The sequence below is a fragment of the Vicugna pacos genome, chromosome 22 (assembly GCF_048564905.1).
Source record: "Vicugna pacos chromosome 22, VicPac4, whole genome shotgun sequence".
Lineage (NCBI taxonomy): Eukaryota > Metazoa > Chordata > Mammalia > Artiodactyla > Camelidae > Vicugna > Vicugna pacos.
This window is the reverse complement of record NC_133008.1, coordinates 28,437,951-28,456,365: the sequence shown is the minus strand read 5'-3', so window position 1 is coordinate 28,456,365 and position 18,415 is coordinate 28,437,951. Positions and strand designations below refer to the sequence as shown.

The 18,415-nt window shown below is 55.4% G+C and overlaps 1 protein-coding gene across 1 annotated transcript; it reads left to right on the top strand.

The window, feature by feature from the left end:
• Positions 1–14,302: 14,302 nt before the first annotated feature.
• On the top strand, positions 14,303–17,885 carry TNFSF9 (TNF superfamily member 9). The gene is made up of 3 exons (XM_006206531.4): positions 14,303–14,566; positions 15,133–15,163; positions 16,091–17,885. Exons 1-3 carry the CDS (start codon positions 14,303–14,305, stop codon positions 16,537–16,539), a joined length of 744 nt encoding a protein of 247 aa, XP_006206593.2. The 3' UTR covers positions 16,540–17,885.
• Positions 17,886–18,415: the final 530 nt, after the last annotated feature.

The window sequence follows — 18,415 nt, the reverse complement described above, 5'->3', positions numbered from 1 at the left end:
CCCATTCGCCAGAACCCTTGCATGAACTGGGAGGGCTCCTAGTGGGGCCGAGCTAGGAGCCCCGGAGGAGCCATCTGTTTTGGGAGGTGGGGGCGGTCGGTTCCTGCAGGATTTGTCTTGAAGATGCGTAGTAAGTAAAACCACGATTTTCCTTCCATGTTTGACTGCGGATGCTTGTGGTCGCTGATGGAGGTTGGGGGGACTGTGCCCTCCCCCTGAACGCCTCTGTTGGGCTTTGGGTCTGTGGCAGGTGGGGTCACCCTTAGCCTTGCCTGGGGTGAAACATCAAAGATTAAGACTTATAGATGGATTACATATTGTGGAGACAGTGTGCGCGTGGGGGCTGCCTTGCTCCCCCCAGATTGGCACCTCTCTGCTCCACTGATAAGATTTATCATAAACCATCACCCTGCCTTCGCATTTCTTATTAGTGTATGACCTTGCACAGGCTACTTGGCTTCTCTATGGCTGAATTTCCTGCAAGATGGGGCAGCCAAGAATGCCTGGGTTGGGAGAGTCCAAGAGATGGCCCCGTTTACAAGATGGCCCCAGTTTCCATTCACAGAGTAAACAATAAATTGTAGCCATTAGTATTGCAATGATTATCAGGGGCTGGGCAAGACTTTCTGTGCACTAGCAAAGGCCTGACCTCTTGGGGCCACCTCCAGGAGGCCATCCCAGGAAGCCTCCTCCTCCTCCTCCATGGCTTCTGGCTACTGTGGGGCAGGGGTGGGGTTAGCCAGATGGGCTGTGTGGCTTGGACTCCGCAGTCTCCCTCCAGCCTTCTAATTTTGTGCTTCTCAACTGGGAGCGATTCTGCCCTCCAGGGATGCTTGCTTGGCGATGTCTAGGGACATGTTAAGCCTGGCTTGGGGGGTGGGGTGTACTACCGGCATCTCCTGAGTGGATGTTGCTGAACATTCTAGGTGCACCGGACAGTATCCCCTGCCCCAAAGGATTATCTGATCTGACTGTCAGTAGTGCTCAGGGCTAAGAAACCCTGTGTTAATTATTTGAGGGGAAAAAAAAAAAACTGAGTTAGATCTTTAGGCTCACATTAGACACCAGAATAAATCCCTGATGGGTCAGACAGTATAAACGAGGGTGACCCCCTCCCCCGCCCCCGGCCCCAGCATCTGTGAGTTACCGCCTCTCTCTGTGTATTGAATAAATGAGTGCAGCATCCTAGGACCTCAGGAGGTCAGATGATTACTGAGCACAGAGCCTCTTGGGGGAGTCAGTGGAATCCCCTGACCCAGGAATTCTCAGCTGGGGGTGATTTGTGCCCCAGGGGACACTTGGCAATATCTGGAGGCATTTTTGATCTTGGCACCCGGGGGCGGGGCCTGGGGATGCTGCTCATTGTTCTCCAGTACACAGGGCGGCCCTACAGCAAAGCATGGTCTGGCCCCAAAGGCCAATGGCAGTAGCCAAGGTAGAGGAACCTGATGGAGACTTTTTTTTTTAATTAAAATGTTCTTTTGTCTTTCTTCCTTTCTTTATCTTTTTGTGGAGGGGGAGGTAATTAGTTTCATTTATCTATTTTTAAGGGAGGCACTGGGGACTGAACACAAGACCTCGTGCGTGCTAAGCACTCTACCACTGACTATACCCTCCCCCTGATGTAGACTTTTGAGGTTATCACCCAACACAGATGCTGTTACAGTTGACACCTGAGACACAGTCCCCGGATTGAAACAGGAGGTCTACCAATGTTAATATGTATCAGTTTGGCATTTCATCTTTTAATACATCAAGAGTCATAAAAACATAACAGTGGAAATGGCTCTGCTGGGAGGGGCTGATGTGGGGCTCAGCCCCAGAAAATGGGGATTCCTGTGTCACCCCACCAGGGCAGTGCTGGTGGGGTGAGGGCTGAGCTCCAGAGAGGTGAGGGGCTTCCTGGATTAGCCCACCTGGGAAAGGATAGCTCCCTGGAGAGTCCAGGCCCTGCACTGGGCGCCCTCTGCCTTTCTCTGCATCAGGGCATCCCTTGGGCCACATGGGGGTCCTCATGGGAGGAATCCCGAGAGGGGAGAGGGGGAAACAAGCGGGGAGCTGGGGCTGGGTGGCCGTCCAGCACCTGGAGCTTCTGGGACCTGGCATTGCCTGAGATGCAGAAAGCCTGCAGTGATGAAGCGGGGAGGGGCTGGGGTGGACTGGCATCACCTGCACCTCATGGCCGCTCCCTCCCCGAGCCTGCCTCTCTTGGGCTCCCATCCTGGGAGGTGAGGAGCACCAGATGTACCCAATGGCTCTCAGGCAAGTAGACCACCTCTGGTAGCCAAGTGTCCTATGCCATCACTTACCACCCAGAAAGCCATCAAAGCTCCCTGTAAGAATCCGAAGACGGCATCACAGGGGTGGTGCCAATGGTCCAAGACCCGGATGTAGCCCGTGACCAGAGCCAGGGTCAAGAAAAGGAGCTGGATGGCGGGCTGTAAGAGCCAGATTTTCTGTCCCCAGGAACCGGCCTGTACACAGAGCTGGAAGGCAGGTGGGCAGTGGCTTTGAAGCCCCAGGAGCCAGTATCCAGAGGGTCTTCACCCCGGGGGCTGCATTTTTTGCCCACCTGCCTGTCTGGTCTGCCAGTTTTGTGTGGAAATGGATTTCAGCCTCTGAAGAGGATGGGGGCTGTGGCCCCTGAAACCATCACTGCAAAAGAACGTCATGCTATTAACCGCACACTAGCTTCGGGAGAATTGTAAGATGGCGAGTTACTTCCTAAGCAGTCAGACGAGACCCCACGGGTAAGCTCAGACTGTGACCGGGTCCTCTCACTTCCCGCCAGTGTCCGATCTCCAGTCCAGCCAGATGCATCCCATCAGGAAACCCTCAAAAAGCAGAGGTTGAGTTCTTGATTTTAAAATGGAAAACAGGAAAAAAAAAATCCTATCTTTAGGCACCAGGTGAAGTTTCCTTCCTTGAGACGAGCAGGAAGAACAGGACAGTGGCTGTTGTGTGTTTCGGGGGGAAAATCAAACACGGGCCCTTGAAGAACACTTAGAGGTGGGGGAATTCCCTGAGACCCAGAACATTCTGTTCATGAAGCTGACCACGCTTTCCTGGGTCCATAAAATCTGGGCAAGACCTGCCTCCTAGTTGCGTGTGATCTGTCTGTGCACCTCAGCCCCCAGCCCAGCCCGGGGACCAAAGGAGTCTGTTTTGCCTTTTGTTAATAATGATGATAGTGACCTTTCGGCCAGACCTTGTTCTAAGAGCTTTGAGTGTATCAGCTTATTTATGTTTAAACTCATGAAACCACAACGCTAGGAGGCAAGTGCTGTTTCCACACCCACTTAACACATAAGCAAACAGAGGCTGAAGGAGGCTGAGTGTCTCTCATGCAGTTGAGGCTGGGAATAGAGCAGGTGCATTCCAGCTCCAAAGCCTGAGCTTTTATCACTACAGGAAGCTGTAGTTACTTTGTTACTTGATCTTAAAAAAAAAAAAAAAAAAAGACTAGTAGTCAAATGGACTGTCTTTCAGGAAGGAAAAAATGTTGCTGATGTGAAGGTAGCCATGTGACCATCACATGCCCTGTGGCCAGGGCTTCTGTCTGTGTCTCTGTGTCTGCCCACCACGGTGCCTGGGGGCTCCGGGCTGGCTCCGGTGGGCGCGATCCGCTTCTGCCTTACCCCCCCATCCCGAGTCAACGCTTTCTTTGTCCACGGGGCCCGTGGGTCATCGGCTCCTTCCCAGAGGCTCCCCCCTCCCCACCCCGCTCCTCCTGCCACTTCACCGCCCAAAGCTTAGACCTACACCTCAGCTGGGTCTCATTTTCCTTCCCCTTGCCCTTGGCGGAGCCCAGCCCTGGGCATGGACCCAGCTTGGCAGGGGCCCTCTCCAGCTGCAGTGAGGGGGAGACAGAGGGTTCTGAAAGTTGCTGTTCCCGGACAGGGACGCTGAATGAGTCTTAAGAGGAGACAGGCCCTCCCCATTCTTGCCCTCCCAACTCTGAGGGGAACACACAGCTCTCTGGAAGGCGTGCCTGGCACTGCCGGCACCAACCGCGGGGTGGCGAGGGGGCAGGGGGACAATGGAGCATTTTCTGGTCTTCCTGGGTGCTTGGCCCACCTCCCACCAACACTCACCACCAGATACACCATGGAGTACATCCCCACGGAGGCGTGCTCAGAATAGAAGGACTGCCTGGGAGGTGGGTGGGGGGAGGGCGAGCATCAGCCGGCGTTGGGGGTTAGGGGTGGGGATGCTTCCGGGGTTCCCCTCTCTGCCCACCCACTCGCCTGGCATGAAGGATGTCTTCAGGGTGCCCAGTGCAGGTGTAGCTGGTGATGTAGCACTCTCACAGTAAAGGAGGCTGGGTCAGGTAGGCACGCAGCCAGGAATGGGGCCGCAGGAGACCTGTGGCCATTTTGGCAATGCTGGTCAGGGAGCAGCTGGCCAGGCCACCTAAAATGAAGGCGCCCAGCTGCCTGTAGATCAAGGCCACATAGGTGGTGCTCATGAAGGCTGGTGAGCTCAGCTGCAGGCCCTGGACACAAATCAACTCTCCCAGGCTGATCTGTGGGGCTGGACCGGAGAGGGGAAGGGGTCGCTGCTGAGGGCAGGGCGCGCACAAGGGTGGGAAGTCCCCCACACTTTGACTCAGACAGGTCCATATGGAAAGGAGGCTGTTGTTTCCTGCTAAACCAGGCAAAAAAAAAGGGTGGGCTTCTCATTTCATCACACACACACACACACGCAAATGGGCGACTTCTACTTCTGTACCTGAAATGGGCAGGACTCCCTATGTCGCTATACCATATCACCAAGAAAGGGGGTCCCATGTCTGAAAGGGGTGGGACTTCCTGTTATACCAGGAGAAAAGGATAGACTTCTTCTCAAGTGCCTGAAAATGGCGGGGGTTCCCTTTTCACCAGGAGAAAGAGGCAGGATGTTCCATGTTTGAAATGGGGAGATTTCCCAGCTCCGCAGGAAAGGGGGTGGGACTGCTTCCTGCCTTCTGCATATAGAGATGGGGCTCCCCTGTCCGCCGGGGAGAGGAGCTGAGGTTGTCCTCTGCCTGAGGCAGAGAGGTGAGTGTTTTCTCTATACTACGTCAAAAAGGAAGGAGCTTTACTTTTTCCCCAAGGAGAGGCTCTCTATGACACTGACCAGTGAGATTTCCCATTTCAGCAGGAAGAGAGGCGCTATTTCCTCCTGCCTTAGACAGTGGGTGGGGGTGCCCACTTCGCCAGAAAAAGAGGTGAAGCTTGCCCGGGGCACGTCACCAGGGCCTGGGATGGACGTGGCCAGCCTCTTACGGTGAAGATGGAGACGGTGAAGCCCATCCTGGTGAGTGCCGAGCCCTCGATGATGCAGCGGGCCACCCGGGGGTCGTGGACGGTGGCGTCATTGCAGAAGCAGCCCTGGATGTGGGCTGCCACAAATCGGCCTCAGCACGATGGGGAGGCTGACTGCAGGGGGTGCAGACGACCCCACTCCTGGATGGGTCACTGAGATGGACTCTCCTTAGGCTCTCTGGCCAGTCTGTCCTCCCTGCATCTCCACAGCTTGGACATGGCGACACGGGGGGAGAGTGGAGAGCCTGGGCAGGGAAGGTAGTCTGTCAGGAAAGCCAAAGGACAGAGCCCCAGGGCTGCCCCAGGAATGGGGTGAGTTCCTGTGAGTGAGGTGGGTAAGGGGTTAGGATAGTGTGGGGATAAGGGCGAGAGCGCTCACTCTTTCTGTATGTGTGTGTGTGTGTCCTGATGCATGCATGTACGTGTGTACGATTGTGGCTCTGTGTGTGAATGTGTGTGAATGTGTGTGTGTGTGGATATCTATGCCTCTGCCATGTGTATGTGTGGTGTGAATAGGTGTTTGTGATGCATATGGGTACATGTTGGTATGTGTGCGCCTCTCTGTGATCTCCATGTGTGCGTGTGTGTGTGAGAGAGAGAGAGAGAGAGAAAGGGAGAGAGAGATTATTTATGTCTGTGGGTGTGTGGGTTTTGCTGGAGTGTGTGTGGTTGTGTTTGAGATCTGTGATGTGTTCATCCCTAATTCAATGGCTCTGTGGCTGACTGAGCTGGGAGATACCGGTGTCAATGTTGTGTGTGAGCAGCGTCTGGGGCCCCTCACCTGACAGTGCCATCTGGAAGCAGACAGAGCAGGGCGCCCCTCTGCAGCTCTCTGTCTGGCCCACCTACCCTAAAAGCCTACACCTGGCCTCCTATCCCTCTCTTGACCCTGTAATTCTGTCACCCACTGACGTCTGGTGGAGCCGGGCAGCTGGGACCCAGCCTCCTACAGTCCCCAACTCCCTTCCTAGGCTGAGAGGGTGAAGCTAGTGTCCTAACCTGGCCTCCCCTCCCCAGCAAGGGGACTTTGGTCACTAGCTCTGCCCACTGGGGAGTTGGGGTGCGGTGGCATATGCCAGACACACATCCAGACCTCAAGCAAGCTGAGGCCACACAGATACATGCACACACAGAGTCTGACATACACAGTTACACAGTACAACTGCACAGTTTGACCCAGACACACAAAAACAGATATACACACTCAGACAAATAATGCAGCAATATACCCACAACAGACAGAGGCCACAGAGACCCAGACCCAGACCTGGCTCCACGAGTACCACGGGATCCACCCCCAACCCGGATGCACAGTCACAGGCTCTTGGAGACCAAGTGCGCGCATGGGAGTCGCCCACAGTGAGCACACCTCCCCCAGAGCCAGTACAACACACAACACAACCACACAACATGCACCCCAGAGACCCAAGCGGGCAGACACACACATGCATGAGCACATACACACAGAGAATCACATGGGTGTGAGCACAACACAGACCAGCCCCAAGACACACAGGCCCGGGGGCTTGCACACAACATCCACACAGTCAAAGACACACAGATACTGAATACAAACGTACCCCGCCAGACACTCAGACCCTGATACACAACTCAAAGAGACATACAGCAACTAAAATCATATGAAAGACTTAAAAAAGAAGAAGGTTGAAGGGAGAAAATAAAGTCATTTGAAAGACTGGAAAAAAAAAAAAGAAAAGAAAAGAAAAGAAAAGAAAAGGAAAAGACAGGGCTGGAGGCCGACCTCAGCACCCAGACCCATGAAGACAGGTAAGCACATGGAAGCCACACTTGCCCCCTTCTCTCCCATTCACATGGACACCGTTGGCCCAGGCATCCCAGAAATATGTTGATGAACATAGATGTGAGGACACACAGTCCACGTACACCCACCAGGGCAGGAGGCCAGCCCTCAGTTTAGCCACCCTCAGATCAAGGCGGACAGGCAGACAGACCCCTTCATGGCCTCTTGGGTGTCCACTTGGGAGCGGTGGTAGCTCAAGGCTGGTGGGGAGGGGGCTCACCCAGCAGCAGACAGAACAAGTCCAAAGCCACCAGCAGCTTGGTGGTCCAGGAGCGTGGCAATGGATGGGACAGGGGTGTCCTGCGCGGGTTCCCGGGCCACAGACACTGGTACCGGATCACCAGCTTGGGCAAGGCCAAGACGGTGTGTGGTAAGTTTATCGACTGTGGGGGGTGAGGGGGTGGACTGGGATTAGAGAGGGCGGAGGGTGGCCAGCGGGTAGAGGCTGGCCTCAGAGGTGAAGACCACAGCGGGCAGGGTGGGGTCGGCTGTAGGGCAGTAATTAGCCGGCCAGGGGGGCGGGGAAGGGGAGACGGAGGCCGCTCTGACTCCATTAGCAAGGAGCCCCTGTCCCACACAGGGACTTGACTGATTTGGGGTTGGGTCCTGAAAGTGAGTGGGGTCTGGAAGAAGGCAGAGAACAAAAGGGGTGGGGCTTAAGTGCTCAGAGACCTGCCGGCCGCGAAGTCCCCGGGGAAGTCAGACTAGGGAAGGGAATGGTTCCAAAGCCTGCACAGGGAAGGGGGCACAGGGTTCCGCAAAGGCGGAACCCAGGGCAGGTCCGAGGATTTTAGATAGGAGACAGTAGGAGGGCGGAGCCTGGGGAGAGACTGGGTAGAAAAGTGGGTGGGGCAGGAGGCTGGGCGAGGCCTGGGAGGCTGAGGTCTGAGAAATGGGCAGAGCCTAAGGAGAATGACGGGAAAGCGAGCGAGACTGGGGGGTGGGCAGGGCCTGGGAAGCTGATGGCTGGGAAGTGGGCGGGGCCTAGGCAGCATGTCGGGGAGTGGGAGGGGCTAGGGAGTGGGCAGGGCTTGGGAGATTGGGGTCGGCTCCGGGAGGGGCAAACCCACCTTTATCAGGGTCCCGCGGGTCAGAGTCATACCGGGGTTGACGAGAGTCCTCCTGGGCCAGCGGTTTCCGTGCTGGGCAATCCGGATCTCGGGCGATTCCCCGGTGGTCTTTTGAGGTTGAGAGCCGGGCTGGGCGGGCAGGACCTTTCCCTCTCCATCAACGGTTGCCGGGTCCTGACCCGTCTCGCCGTGAGCCCCCGCCGCGTCTCATTGGTCGGGCGCGGACCAATGGGAATTCGCCTCTGGCCTCACCACGTCTTCCACACTCCCCGGAGCAGCATCCTTCCGGCAGGGACGAGGTGCTGCGCGGAGGTGCGGACAATGAGGGTCTTCCTGCTTCCCATGATCTGTTCCCGTGTCCAAGGCTTTGTCTGATCCCGCTCCGGCCGCCCGTGTCCTCGCTCTTCCGTTTGCCAAGCTCCTTCCTCCGGGCTTTGCATGTGATGCCAGAAGAACCTTCCCTTTCTCTCAACCTGGAGGCCCCTCTCCCACCCTCCCATCCCATGCAACCCTGGACTGAGACGCCCGGTCCGCCAGGGGTCGCCCGCGGCCTACACTGCGTGCTGCTGCCAAGGAAAGGGACCCAGAGGTTCATCAAGGGAGGCAGGGCTAGGCCCCCAGAAGGAGGGCCTGAGTCTTCCCTGGGGGCAGGGTCTCGGTTCCTTTGGTTGTGCTCCCTTGGGCTTAGTCTTTGCCAGTCTCTCCAGGTCGGCCTGTGTCAGGGTGTGGCTTGAATGCCTTTGGTGGTCTCTGGGCATCTGATATTGTGTGTCCCTGAATGCAAATCCCAGAGTCTTTGAGACTCTTTGAGGTTATGTGTTAGTGTGTATGTGTGACCATGGCCATGGGTGTGTCCTTGTGTGTGTGTGCCTGTGGCTAGCTTGGGCAGCTGATCTTGTGTAGTTGTGAGTATGTCTCTGGGCACGTCTCAGTACGTGACTGGGTGTGTGCCTGTATAGTGTCTCTCCATCTCTGTTTTGGTATGAGTGTGCTTGCGTCTTTGATCGTGTGTCCTTTGTGCTCTCGGTGTGCTTGATTGTGTATGCTCTGAATGTGTATCTGCTGTGTCTCTGTGTGTCTGTGGCTAGCTTTGGTGGCTGCTCCTGTGTGTGATGATGTGTCTCACTGTGTGTGTGTGCGTGTGTGTGTATGTCTGTGTGGTGTGTTTGTGTGTCTGCCTCAGTTTGTGTGATTGTGTACAGCCTGGATGGGGGTGTCTTTCGTACACCTGTGTGTCTGGTGGCTGCCTCTCTGGGCAAGTTGGAGAGTCCCTTCCAGGTGGTGGCCTTGCTGGGGCTTCCTTCCTGGGGCAGACTGGCTTGCTTCCCAGCAGAATGAGCTGGTTTCTCATGGCCCTGGCCCCTCTGAGGGGTACCTGGGGCCTGCCCTGGTCTGCCTGGGTCTTCCCCATCCCTCTGTCCTTCCACTATCCTTAGCAGGGAAACACCATTTCCTGCCTTTGATGTCACTGGTGCTAAATTTTCCCTTCCTCCAAATAGCTCAGGCCACGGGTTTCTCTGTGTGTGCACATCTGACCACGATTCTATACTTAAAGAAAAAAACCAAAACAAAGCAAAACAGTACCACATGGAAAATGCAAGTGGGCGAGAACACTTAACCCAGTGAAAGGTCCACCTTTTCTTAATCAGATCATTGCCCTGAATCCCCCTAGCTTTTTATATACCTTCCAAATATACAGCTCTGAAACCAAATCCTCATTCTTTGTTTTCTTAGCCTTCAGAGATCTGTATCGAGCCCCAGAGAGATGACTCAGCCTCCTCCACGGCTTGATTACTGAACTGATCGTATGAACGATAATCTGACCATTTCTCTTTTGATGACTCTTTTGGCTATTTCCATTCTGAACACCTCCTGACTATCTTTTTTGCCCAGATGTCCACGCCCCCTGGCAGCAATGACGGCCAACCCTACCGAGCACTTACTCTATGCCAGGTGTGGTTCTGGCTCCTGATTCTGGACAATAATCCTATGAGGTGGTCACTGGGTTAGGCACACTTCCTGGATGGAAACACTGAGGCAGAGAGGTGAAGGCATTTGCTCAAGATCATACCACTCACTAGCAAGAGGCAAAGCTGAGGGTGGGGAAGGTAGAACTCAGTGGTGGAGCACACACTTAGCAGCATGGGATCCTGGGTTCAGCCTGCCATACCTCCATTTAAAATAAATAAATAAACCTAATTATGCCCCCCCAATGAAAAAAAATAGAGGCAGAGCTGGGATTTGAAGCCAAGTGATTTGAATCTCCTGCTGTTGCTGTTCCTCAACACCCGTGCACACATGGATCACCACCCCCCTTCCTTATCCTTGAACACACAGCATCACATTGGAAACCCACCATTCCAGAGCAGCTGTGTAGGCACCCCAATTCCACAGTCTAGTTGCACCATCATGCCTTGTGTTTACACGCTACCACAGTGCACTCCCTGAGACCAATTCTTTCCTTCCCTTTTTTTCTTCTTTTCTTGATTCCACCCCCGGCCCCCACCCACTGGGTCCTGTGCCCTCTCACTGTGCATTTACCCAGTAATCAGTAACAGTCTTTGTCAGGCTCTACCTTTGCCCCCGGGGACACAGATCCAGGCCAGCTGGAAGTTGACACTGGAGGAAACCACATATGGTTTAGGGAGTAGTCAGTTGGGAACCCAGAGAGGAGATGGGTTTTGCTGGGGAAAATCAAGGTACACTTCCTGGAGGAGGTGCCTGCTCACTGGGTCTCCCAGGGGGAAGAGGAGTGCTCCCCCCTCCAACTGCTTCCTGCCCAGTCCCTCCTGTGAGCCGTATGATGGTGACGGTGAGGATTCAGACTCTTCCCCTAGAGGCGAGGGAAACCAGGGCCCACGCTTACCTCGGGGAGACCGCGGAGCACGGAGGTGCGACTCCACGGAACGTGGGGTGCTAGTGAACACTCCATAGTGGGCGGGTCCGCCTGGCTCAGATGTCCCGACCACAGCAACACGTCATGGCGCTCCCTGTCTGTGGCCTGAGCCTTCCCCGGGCTGCCAGGCCTTGTTTCCCCTCCCTGGAGGGGGTGTATTGAGATCTGCTAAGCCCCTTGGGGTCCAGAGGAATTCAGAAGAGTTGCTGTGAGCCCTTGGCTAAGGGACTGTAACTTTTGGAGTCCTAGTTTTTTGCATCCACATCCTGGAGTTGTAGAAAGGTTCCCTGATCCAGCTCACCTTTAAAGAGCATTTGCCACGTGTCTGGCACTGCTCACAGCAAGCTCTCAACCCCACTCGGAGATCTACTCTTATTCCCACTTAACAGATGGAAAAAATTAGGCTCAGAGAGGTGAAGCAGCTTTCTCCAGATCACACAGCAAGAGCTTTTGAGAGCTGAAATTCAAGACACTAGAGCAGGGGCAGCACACTTTCCTCTAAAAGGGACCAGAGAAAGTAAATATTTGGTGCTTTGTGAGCCAGACCGTCTCTGTTGTAACTACACCACTCTGCCAGAGCCTTTCAAAAGCCACCATGCACAATGCGGAAACGAATGAGCATGGCTGGCTGCCGAGAACATTTTGATTGGTGAACGCTGAAATTTGAATGTCATATCATCTGCACATGTCAGGAAATAGTCGTCCTGTGACTTTTCCCAGCTGCTTCAAAATGAAAGCAACCAAACAAAAAATTCGTAGTCGGTGGACTGTGGTTGACCGCTAGAGCCTAGGCTGGTCACTGACAGTCTATACTTCATTCATTCATATCTTCATTCATTCATTCAGTATTATCCAGGCCTGCAGTTTTCTAGGTCCTGGAGGAAGGATGGGGACAGGGCAGAGGAAGACGCTCCTCTTTGGGAGAGAACACTTTTGTGGGGGAAACAACTGTAAGCAAGTAAACAAACAAACCAAAGTATTTCACGTGGTGGAAACTGCTAGAAAGGAAATTTCATGGGGTGATGTAACCCGGGGCCCAAGAGAGAGGCACTTTCATTTGGGTTGTCTGAGATGGTGACTTCTGAGTCTTATCAATTCCTCTTTTTGTCAGCTCAGGCAATCCTTGGCTGGGGCCTGCTGTGGGGGAGGGTTCAATAGTACAGACAGACCCTCGCCCGTGGGCTTCTCGGCAGAGCGATGGTAGCGGGGGAGGAGGGGAGGGCTCTGTGGCCTGGTATCTTTACATCTATCTTCCTGGCTGGCCAGATTGCTCCGGGAAGGGCTTCTCCCATCATCCCACTATCTCAAATCTTTCAGGTCCTGGCTGCCAAGTGGGCGAGGGTTGAGGTGGGGGAAGTTTCAACTCCTGCATTCAAGTTCACACGTCTGCTTTACACATGCTGCTAGCATGATTCTTCTACCTTTAGCTGCGTTCCCTCCCTCCGGAAACTCTGCCATTTCCGTTGTCTGGAGGAAAAAAATACCCAAACCCCCAAAACGGCTGCGTTTCCGCCCTGATGCGGGGAAGAGCTAGTATCTTTTTTGGGAATTTACTTTCAATCAACCCTTCCATTTGTGCTGTCACCCACCAACTCTTTCAGAGTTGGCTGGGGTCACCAGTAACTGAGGCTTGGGACACTGCGGTGATGGTGGCATTTTGTGAGGGAAATTATAGCTGGCATTCCAAAATGCCTTGATGGCTTACAACTTGGCTTTAGGTCTTAAAACAGTTGCTTAACTCTCACTGCAGGGCGGTTTCAGGAGGGTGTAAAAAAAGTATAGGCCAGAGCTGAATTCATCCTCTTTACTCAGAGAGACAGCTGGAAGTGAGCTGGGAACGACTGGCGACGGGTCTCGGGAAAGAACATTCCAGCAGAGGGGCAGGAGTTATGAAGAAGCAACCTCGGTCCAATGCAGTGGGTCCTCCAACTTGGGCAAGCGTCAGAATCTTCTGGAAGGCCCGTTCCAAGACGGATTATTGCAGGGCTCCGGCTCCCGCTCCCGGAGCGTCAGTAGGTCTAGGCTGGGGGTGCTAGAATTTGCAGAGCCAACAAACCCCCAGGTGATGCTATGGTTGCTGGTTTGGGTATCACACCGTATAAACCGCTGGTATAACGGAAGTGTTGAGCACCTGAGCTTCAACGCATTACAGTTATTGTTTTCTTCTCATAATTCCCCAGAGAGGCCTAATACGAGACTGAATACGGGGCTCACATCCGATACCTTGTTCAGCTGAATCAACACCCTCCTCCGCACCCCGCCCAATTTCCTGGGCCGCTGGCCGCTGGCTGGGATCAATTCCCCTGCCCGGTCCACCTCCCATTTTCTACGGGGAGAGTGAGGTCCTGAGAAGCTTAGAGAGCTGGCTGGTCTGGGCAGAGCAGGGCTTCTGTGGGGGCCCAGGACTTTTCTAGACCTGCCATCCATCTCTCATTCCAGGGTTGCTTCCTCTTTTGGGGCCGAGTTTTGGCCGCTTCTCTGCTCCTCCTCCCGCCCCCGCCTACACCACGGGAGAGCGAACGGGAAATTTGAGTTTCCTCCGCCTTTCTCAAGACTGTCCCTTTCCTACAAGGGGAATTTCTCCACCTGGACTCTCCAGCCTTCTGCTTGTGGGGTCCAGGGGGCCCCTGACGGGAAGCGTCTAAGACGGTGGGTGGGTGGGGGCAGGCCAGGGAAGGCCCAGGGGTCCCGGAAGGAGAGGGAGGGTAGGGCAGGGATGAGCTTGGCACTCAGGGTTCCCCTGGGGTGGGGGGCTCATGCTCCAGAGGAGAAGGGGGCTGAGGCCTGGCTGTCCTCTGGCCCCACTGAAGGAGTGCTCGGTTTAGGGGATCCCTGGGGGAGCCGCAGCCCTGGGGACTAGGGAGTGATAAGAAATTGGGGAAAGAGGCAAAGCGACAGAGAAGCAGAGAGGCACAGAGAGATAACCAGGGAGACACAAGGAGAGATAACTAGGGAGAAAGAGGATTCAGCGAGGGAGAGCTTGGAGGGCGAGGGACAGAAAAAGAGATGGAGAGAGAGAGATCCAGGGAAGAGAAAGCGAGGGAAAGTTCGGACAGAGGGTGGAAGGTGCGGGGGGGGGGCGGGCGGGAACCACCCTACTGGGCGGATCCCTGGGATCCCCACCGGCCACTCCCCCGAAAGCGGGGCTTCCGCCTCGGGTATAAAGCTCGGCGCGCGGGACCCGGGCCGCAGCCGCCCGCCGCCGGCCATGCGCTCCAGCACCGACGCCGCCCCGGACCCCGAAGCCCAGCGTCCGCCCGCGCCCGCGGGCCGTGCCTGCGGCCCGCTGCCCTGGGCGCTGAGCGCCGCGCTGCTGCTGCTCGCCGCCGCCTGCGCCGCCTGCCTGGTCCGCTCCTGGGCCGCCCCCGGGGCCCCGGTCTCGCCCAGCCCCGGCCCCGCGCCCAGCCCGAGACTCCCCGAGGGCCCCGAGCTGGCGCCCGACGCCCGCGCCCGCCTCCCCGACCCTCCGCAGGTAAGACGCGCCCCGACCTGGACCCGGGGAGAGACCCCTACACGTCTCCGTCCGGTCCCTCCCGGGAGGCCCTTTCCGCACCCCAGACCGAGGGTGGAGGGACCCCTATCGTCCCTCTTGGACCTTTGAAGGCACCCCTCTTTATCCAGGACTTCGGGGGGCACCCCTTCTCATCCTGCACCCCCGTGAGGCCCCACCTGCATCCCGGGCTCCAGGGGACACCCTTTCTCCCGAGATGGGGCACTTTTTATCTCCAGCCGCTGAGGAGGTTCCCCATTTCCTAACTCCCGGGAGCCTCGGTTTTCTCTCGGACTCTCGGGGTACCCCGTTTCCCTCCTAAGACTCCCCAGTGCCAAGTCCCCGCGGAGGGACTCTTCCCCCCACCCCGGTGTCCTCGCCGACAGCGGGGCTGGGACAGCACGGCTGTGTCCGGGCATGTGTTCTTTCGGAGCCGGGAGGGAAGGAGGCGTGAGCTTCAGGCCAGCGCAGACCGCGGAGACCGGCCTTCCAGGGGGCTGGGGGAGGGGGGGACCTCCATCCACTTTCCGCCTTCCGTCTCTCCGCAGGGCGCGTTCGCGCAGCTGGTGGCAGAAGATGGTGAGTGACCTGTGCCGCTCCCCACGACGAAGTTGGGGCGGGGGGCTGTGGGGTGCACTAAGGAAGGGAGCCCCGGAGAGGGAGGCTCCCTCTCTGACCCCATTAGACCCTCTTCCCCTCCTCCCTTTCAAAAGTGGCCCCTCCCTTCTTAGAACCTCATCCATCCCTCTCTGGGTCTCCTCCTCCTCTGACCCTCATCTGTGCCCATCTCAGACCCCCGCCCTCTCAGAGCTGGGGCTTGATTCCCAAGTCCCAGCCAGTCGGGTCTCTCCTATTTGGCTCTAGGAGATCGAGACCCTCCTCCCCAGGCCTGGTTCCCCTCCTCCCTTCCAGAAACCTTCCTTTCCACTCACTGCCCCTTCCCCTTCCCGAGACCCTCCTCCCCTTCCCCCTTCCTGAAACTCTTCTCTCTGCCTCCTCCCTCTGCCCCTCCCCCTTCCAGACTCTCCTCCTCCTCCCTCCAGACCCTCCCCCCAACACCCTTCCCTCCCCTCCTCTTCCTTTCTCTCCTGTGGACTCTTCTTTACATGTCCTTCCCCTCCTCCTTTCGGACTCCTGCCACCTCCTTCTGCTCTGTCTTAAGGAGACCTTTCTCGCATCTTCTCTCCTTGGAGTTCTCTCCACCACCTCCTCCTGTCCCTTTTCCTTAAAATCTTCTACCTCTCTCGAAGTCCCCTTGTTTCCTAATCTCTTGGATTTTTTCTCCTTCGCGACAGCCTCTCCCTCCCTTTCCCCCCATACCCCCCTTCACAATCCCCCTTCTCACCCCCTTCAGAGTCCCCTCCTCCATCCTGTCCAGTCTCTCTCCCCACATCCCCCTCACCTCCCTCTCCAAACCCCTTCCTTTCATCCCTCAGAGCCCCCCACCCCTCCCCAGGGCTGCACCTCTTCCCCACGTGCTCAGTGTACCCCTCCTTCCTCCCACAGTACAGCTGACTGAAGGGCCTCTGCGCTGGTACAGTGACCCGAGTCTGACAGGTGTGACTCTTGCGCCAGGCATGAGCTATGACAAGCAAACACATGAGCTGGTGGTGGCTGAGGCTGGAGTCTACTATGTTTTCTTGAACTTGGGTCTGAAGCGAGTGGTGGCCAGCAACAGTGACAGCATCTCTGGCTCCGTCTCCGTTGCCCTGCACCTGCAGTCTCTCCATGCCAGGGCCGCCTCCCCGGCCCTGACCTTGGACCTGCCACTCCCATCCTTGGGGAACTCAGTGTCTGGTTTCCGGGGTGGCCTGCTGCATGTGGGTGCTGGACAGCGCCTGGGCGTCCACCTGCACCCCGCGGTCCGGAAGTCCCGCACCTGGCAGCTCTCACAGGCCACGGTCTTGGGCCTCTTCCGTGTTGCCACCGAAGTCCCGGCTGGACTCCCCTTGTGACAACTCATGTGACTCCAAGCCCTGGACCAAGACTGAATCTTGCCTTCCTTTGTTGGGGCCCTTGGTGATGGGGCCCGGCTATTCTACCTCACCAGGCTGGGCAGGGGTCCGTGCTGCTGACCCCCTCTTCCAGAACTCTCCAGGTCCCAACGTCACTCCTGCCCTGAGTCGGACTCTTGGTATTTATTCTGAGCCTGAGCTCAGACAGTGTACATTATATTAATCCATTCAACTTATATTTATTGAGCTTCTGCTCCGTGCCAGGCACTGTGCAGGGCTAGAGAAACATCAGCAAATGAAAAAGAACCCCCTCCCCGCCAACCCTTATTTATGTTAATATATGAGAAACGGAGATGCATTCCCCAGCCCCACCATGAGATTTGTGGGGCTCGCTTGTGGGAGTCCAAGTAACTCTGCAGTGTGAGCATCATTCATTTATGCAACTCTTCTCCAGCACCTGCTGTGTCAGGCACTGTTTTAGGTGCTGGGGACACAGCCATGGGCAAGACAAGACAAACCCCCAAGCTCCCAGCTTTTGCCAAGCTGATGGTCAAGTATGCTGGCTGACCTCATGACCGAGTGTGTGTGACTCTGTGTACCTGGGCCGTGTGGGAGGCTGAGATGGTCCATGGTATTGGATAATAAAATATTTATTAGTGTAAGACCTGATATATCGAACAGGTACTATATGCTGGATTATGAGTTATCTTGAGACTTACAACTACCCTGAGCCTTAGGGATTTTATTATTTCTGTGTTACTATTATCTAGGCTCTTGAGATTTTTTTTTTTAAACCTGTACTATATCTGGTGGTGGAAATACTGTATAATGTCATTCTGCAAAACATTACTTGCTTCCCTGGTTCAGTGACAGCACACTGGTAACTTACATTCAGCCGCAGTAGGAGTATTTACACCATGGGAAGCGGCAAATGCTACGAGTCAGGGCTCGGTTTATTCTTTGTTGATTGTCTATACTTAAAGGGATGGAGAAAAAGATGTTAAACGTAGATTAGACTTAAGCATGTCTTGTCTGTAGCTGTTGCATTGTGAACAGCACACACGTCGAGGAAGTCTCTCTAGCGTTTTCAAACCCTTATCTGATTTGGCAAAAGAAATTGCTCATATCATCAAAAAGCAAGTGAAGTGTGGACGCATATCTTCATTGTTCCGTACCATCTCAGTCTTTAAAGGAAAATTCCAACCTCCATTCACTTGTTTGCCACTTGCCAGCATACGCTGGCTCTGGGTACGAGAGTGGGAAAAATCAAGGAAGGCGTTCTGTGAGAATCAATTTCGGCTGTATGGAATTTGCAACGCAGACACATTTTATTTTTTGCTGATGACATTTATAATAAACACGTATTCATTTCTTCCCTTCTGGAGAGCTGGCTGTAAAACAACGCCACTGTTCCCCTCCCTACAGACCTGTCGGCTCCCCCAAACCCCATGATTCCCCACCATGCAGGTCTTCTGCCCACTGGCTCGTATAAACCAGCTGGACCTTGGCTCCTGGGGCGGGGGTGGATAGGGAAGTCTCCATGGAGCACGTGATCTTGATGGGACTTAAAAGGAGGGATGGGGGATGTGGGAGAGCTTAGTGTATGCTGGTCAGATTGGAGGGTGGGGGATGGGCACTGAAGATGGGCTGTGGAGGTGAAAGTCATTTAGCTGACCCATCTCCACCCAGCTGGAGAAGTTTGTTCCCAGAACTGACATTGAGCTGAATACGGCCACGCCGGGCACTAAATCATCAAACTAGTTCCATACTAATTGGCAAATGCCTGTTAGTCCCCACCCCTATTGTTGGATGCTTCCCCTGGACCTCCAGGGTGGCCCTTGTGACCCAGCATCCAAAACGTTAACACTGGGATGGG

What these genes read in the sequence shown, in the direction of transcription:
- TNFSF9 (XM_006206531.4), top strand. Translation starts at nt 14,303, where the DNA reads ATGCGCTCCAGCACCGACGCCGCCCCGGACCCCGAAGCCCAGCGTCCG. An exon ending in GCCTCCCCGACCCTCCGCAG is followed by an intron (nt 14,567 to 15,132) that starts GTAAGACGCGCC and finishes GTCTCTCCGCAG; the next exon opens with GGCGCGTTCGCGCAGCTGGT. An exon ending in GCAGCTGGTGGCAGAAGATG is followed by an intron (nt 15,164 to 16,090) that starts GTGAGTGACCTG and finishes TTCCTCCCACAG; the next exon opens with TACAGCTGACTGAAGGGCCT.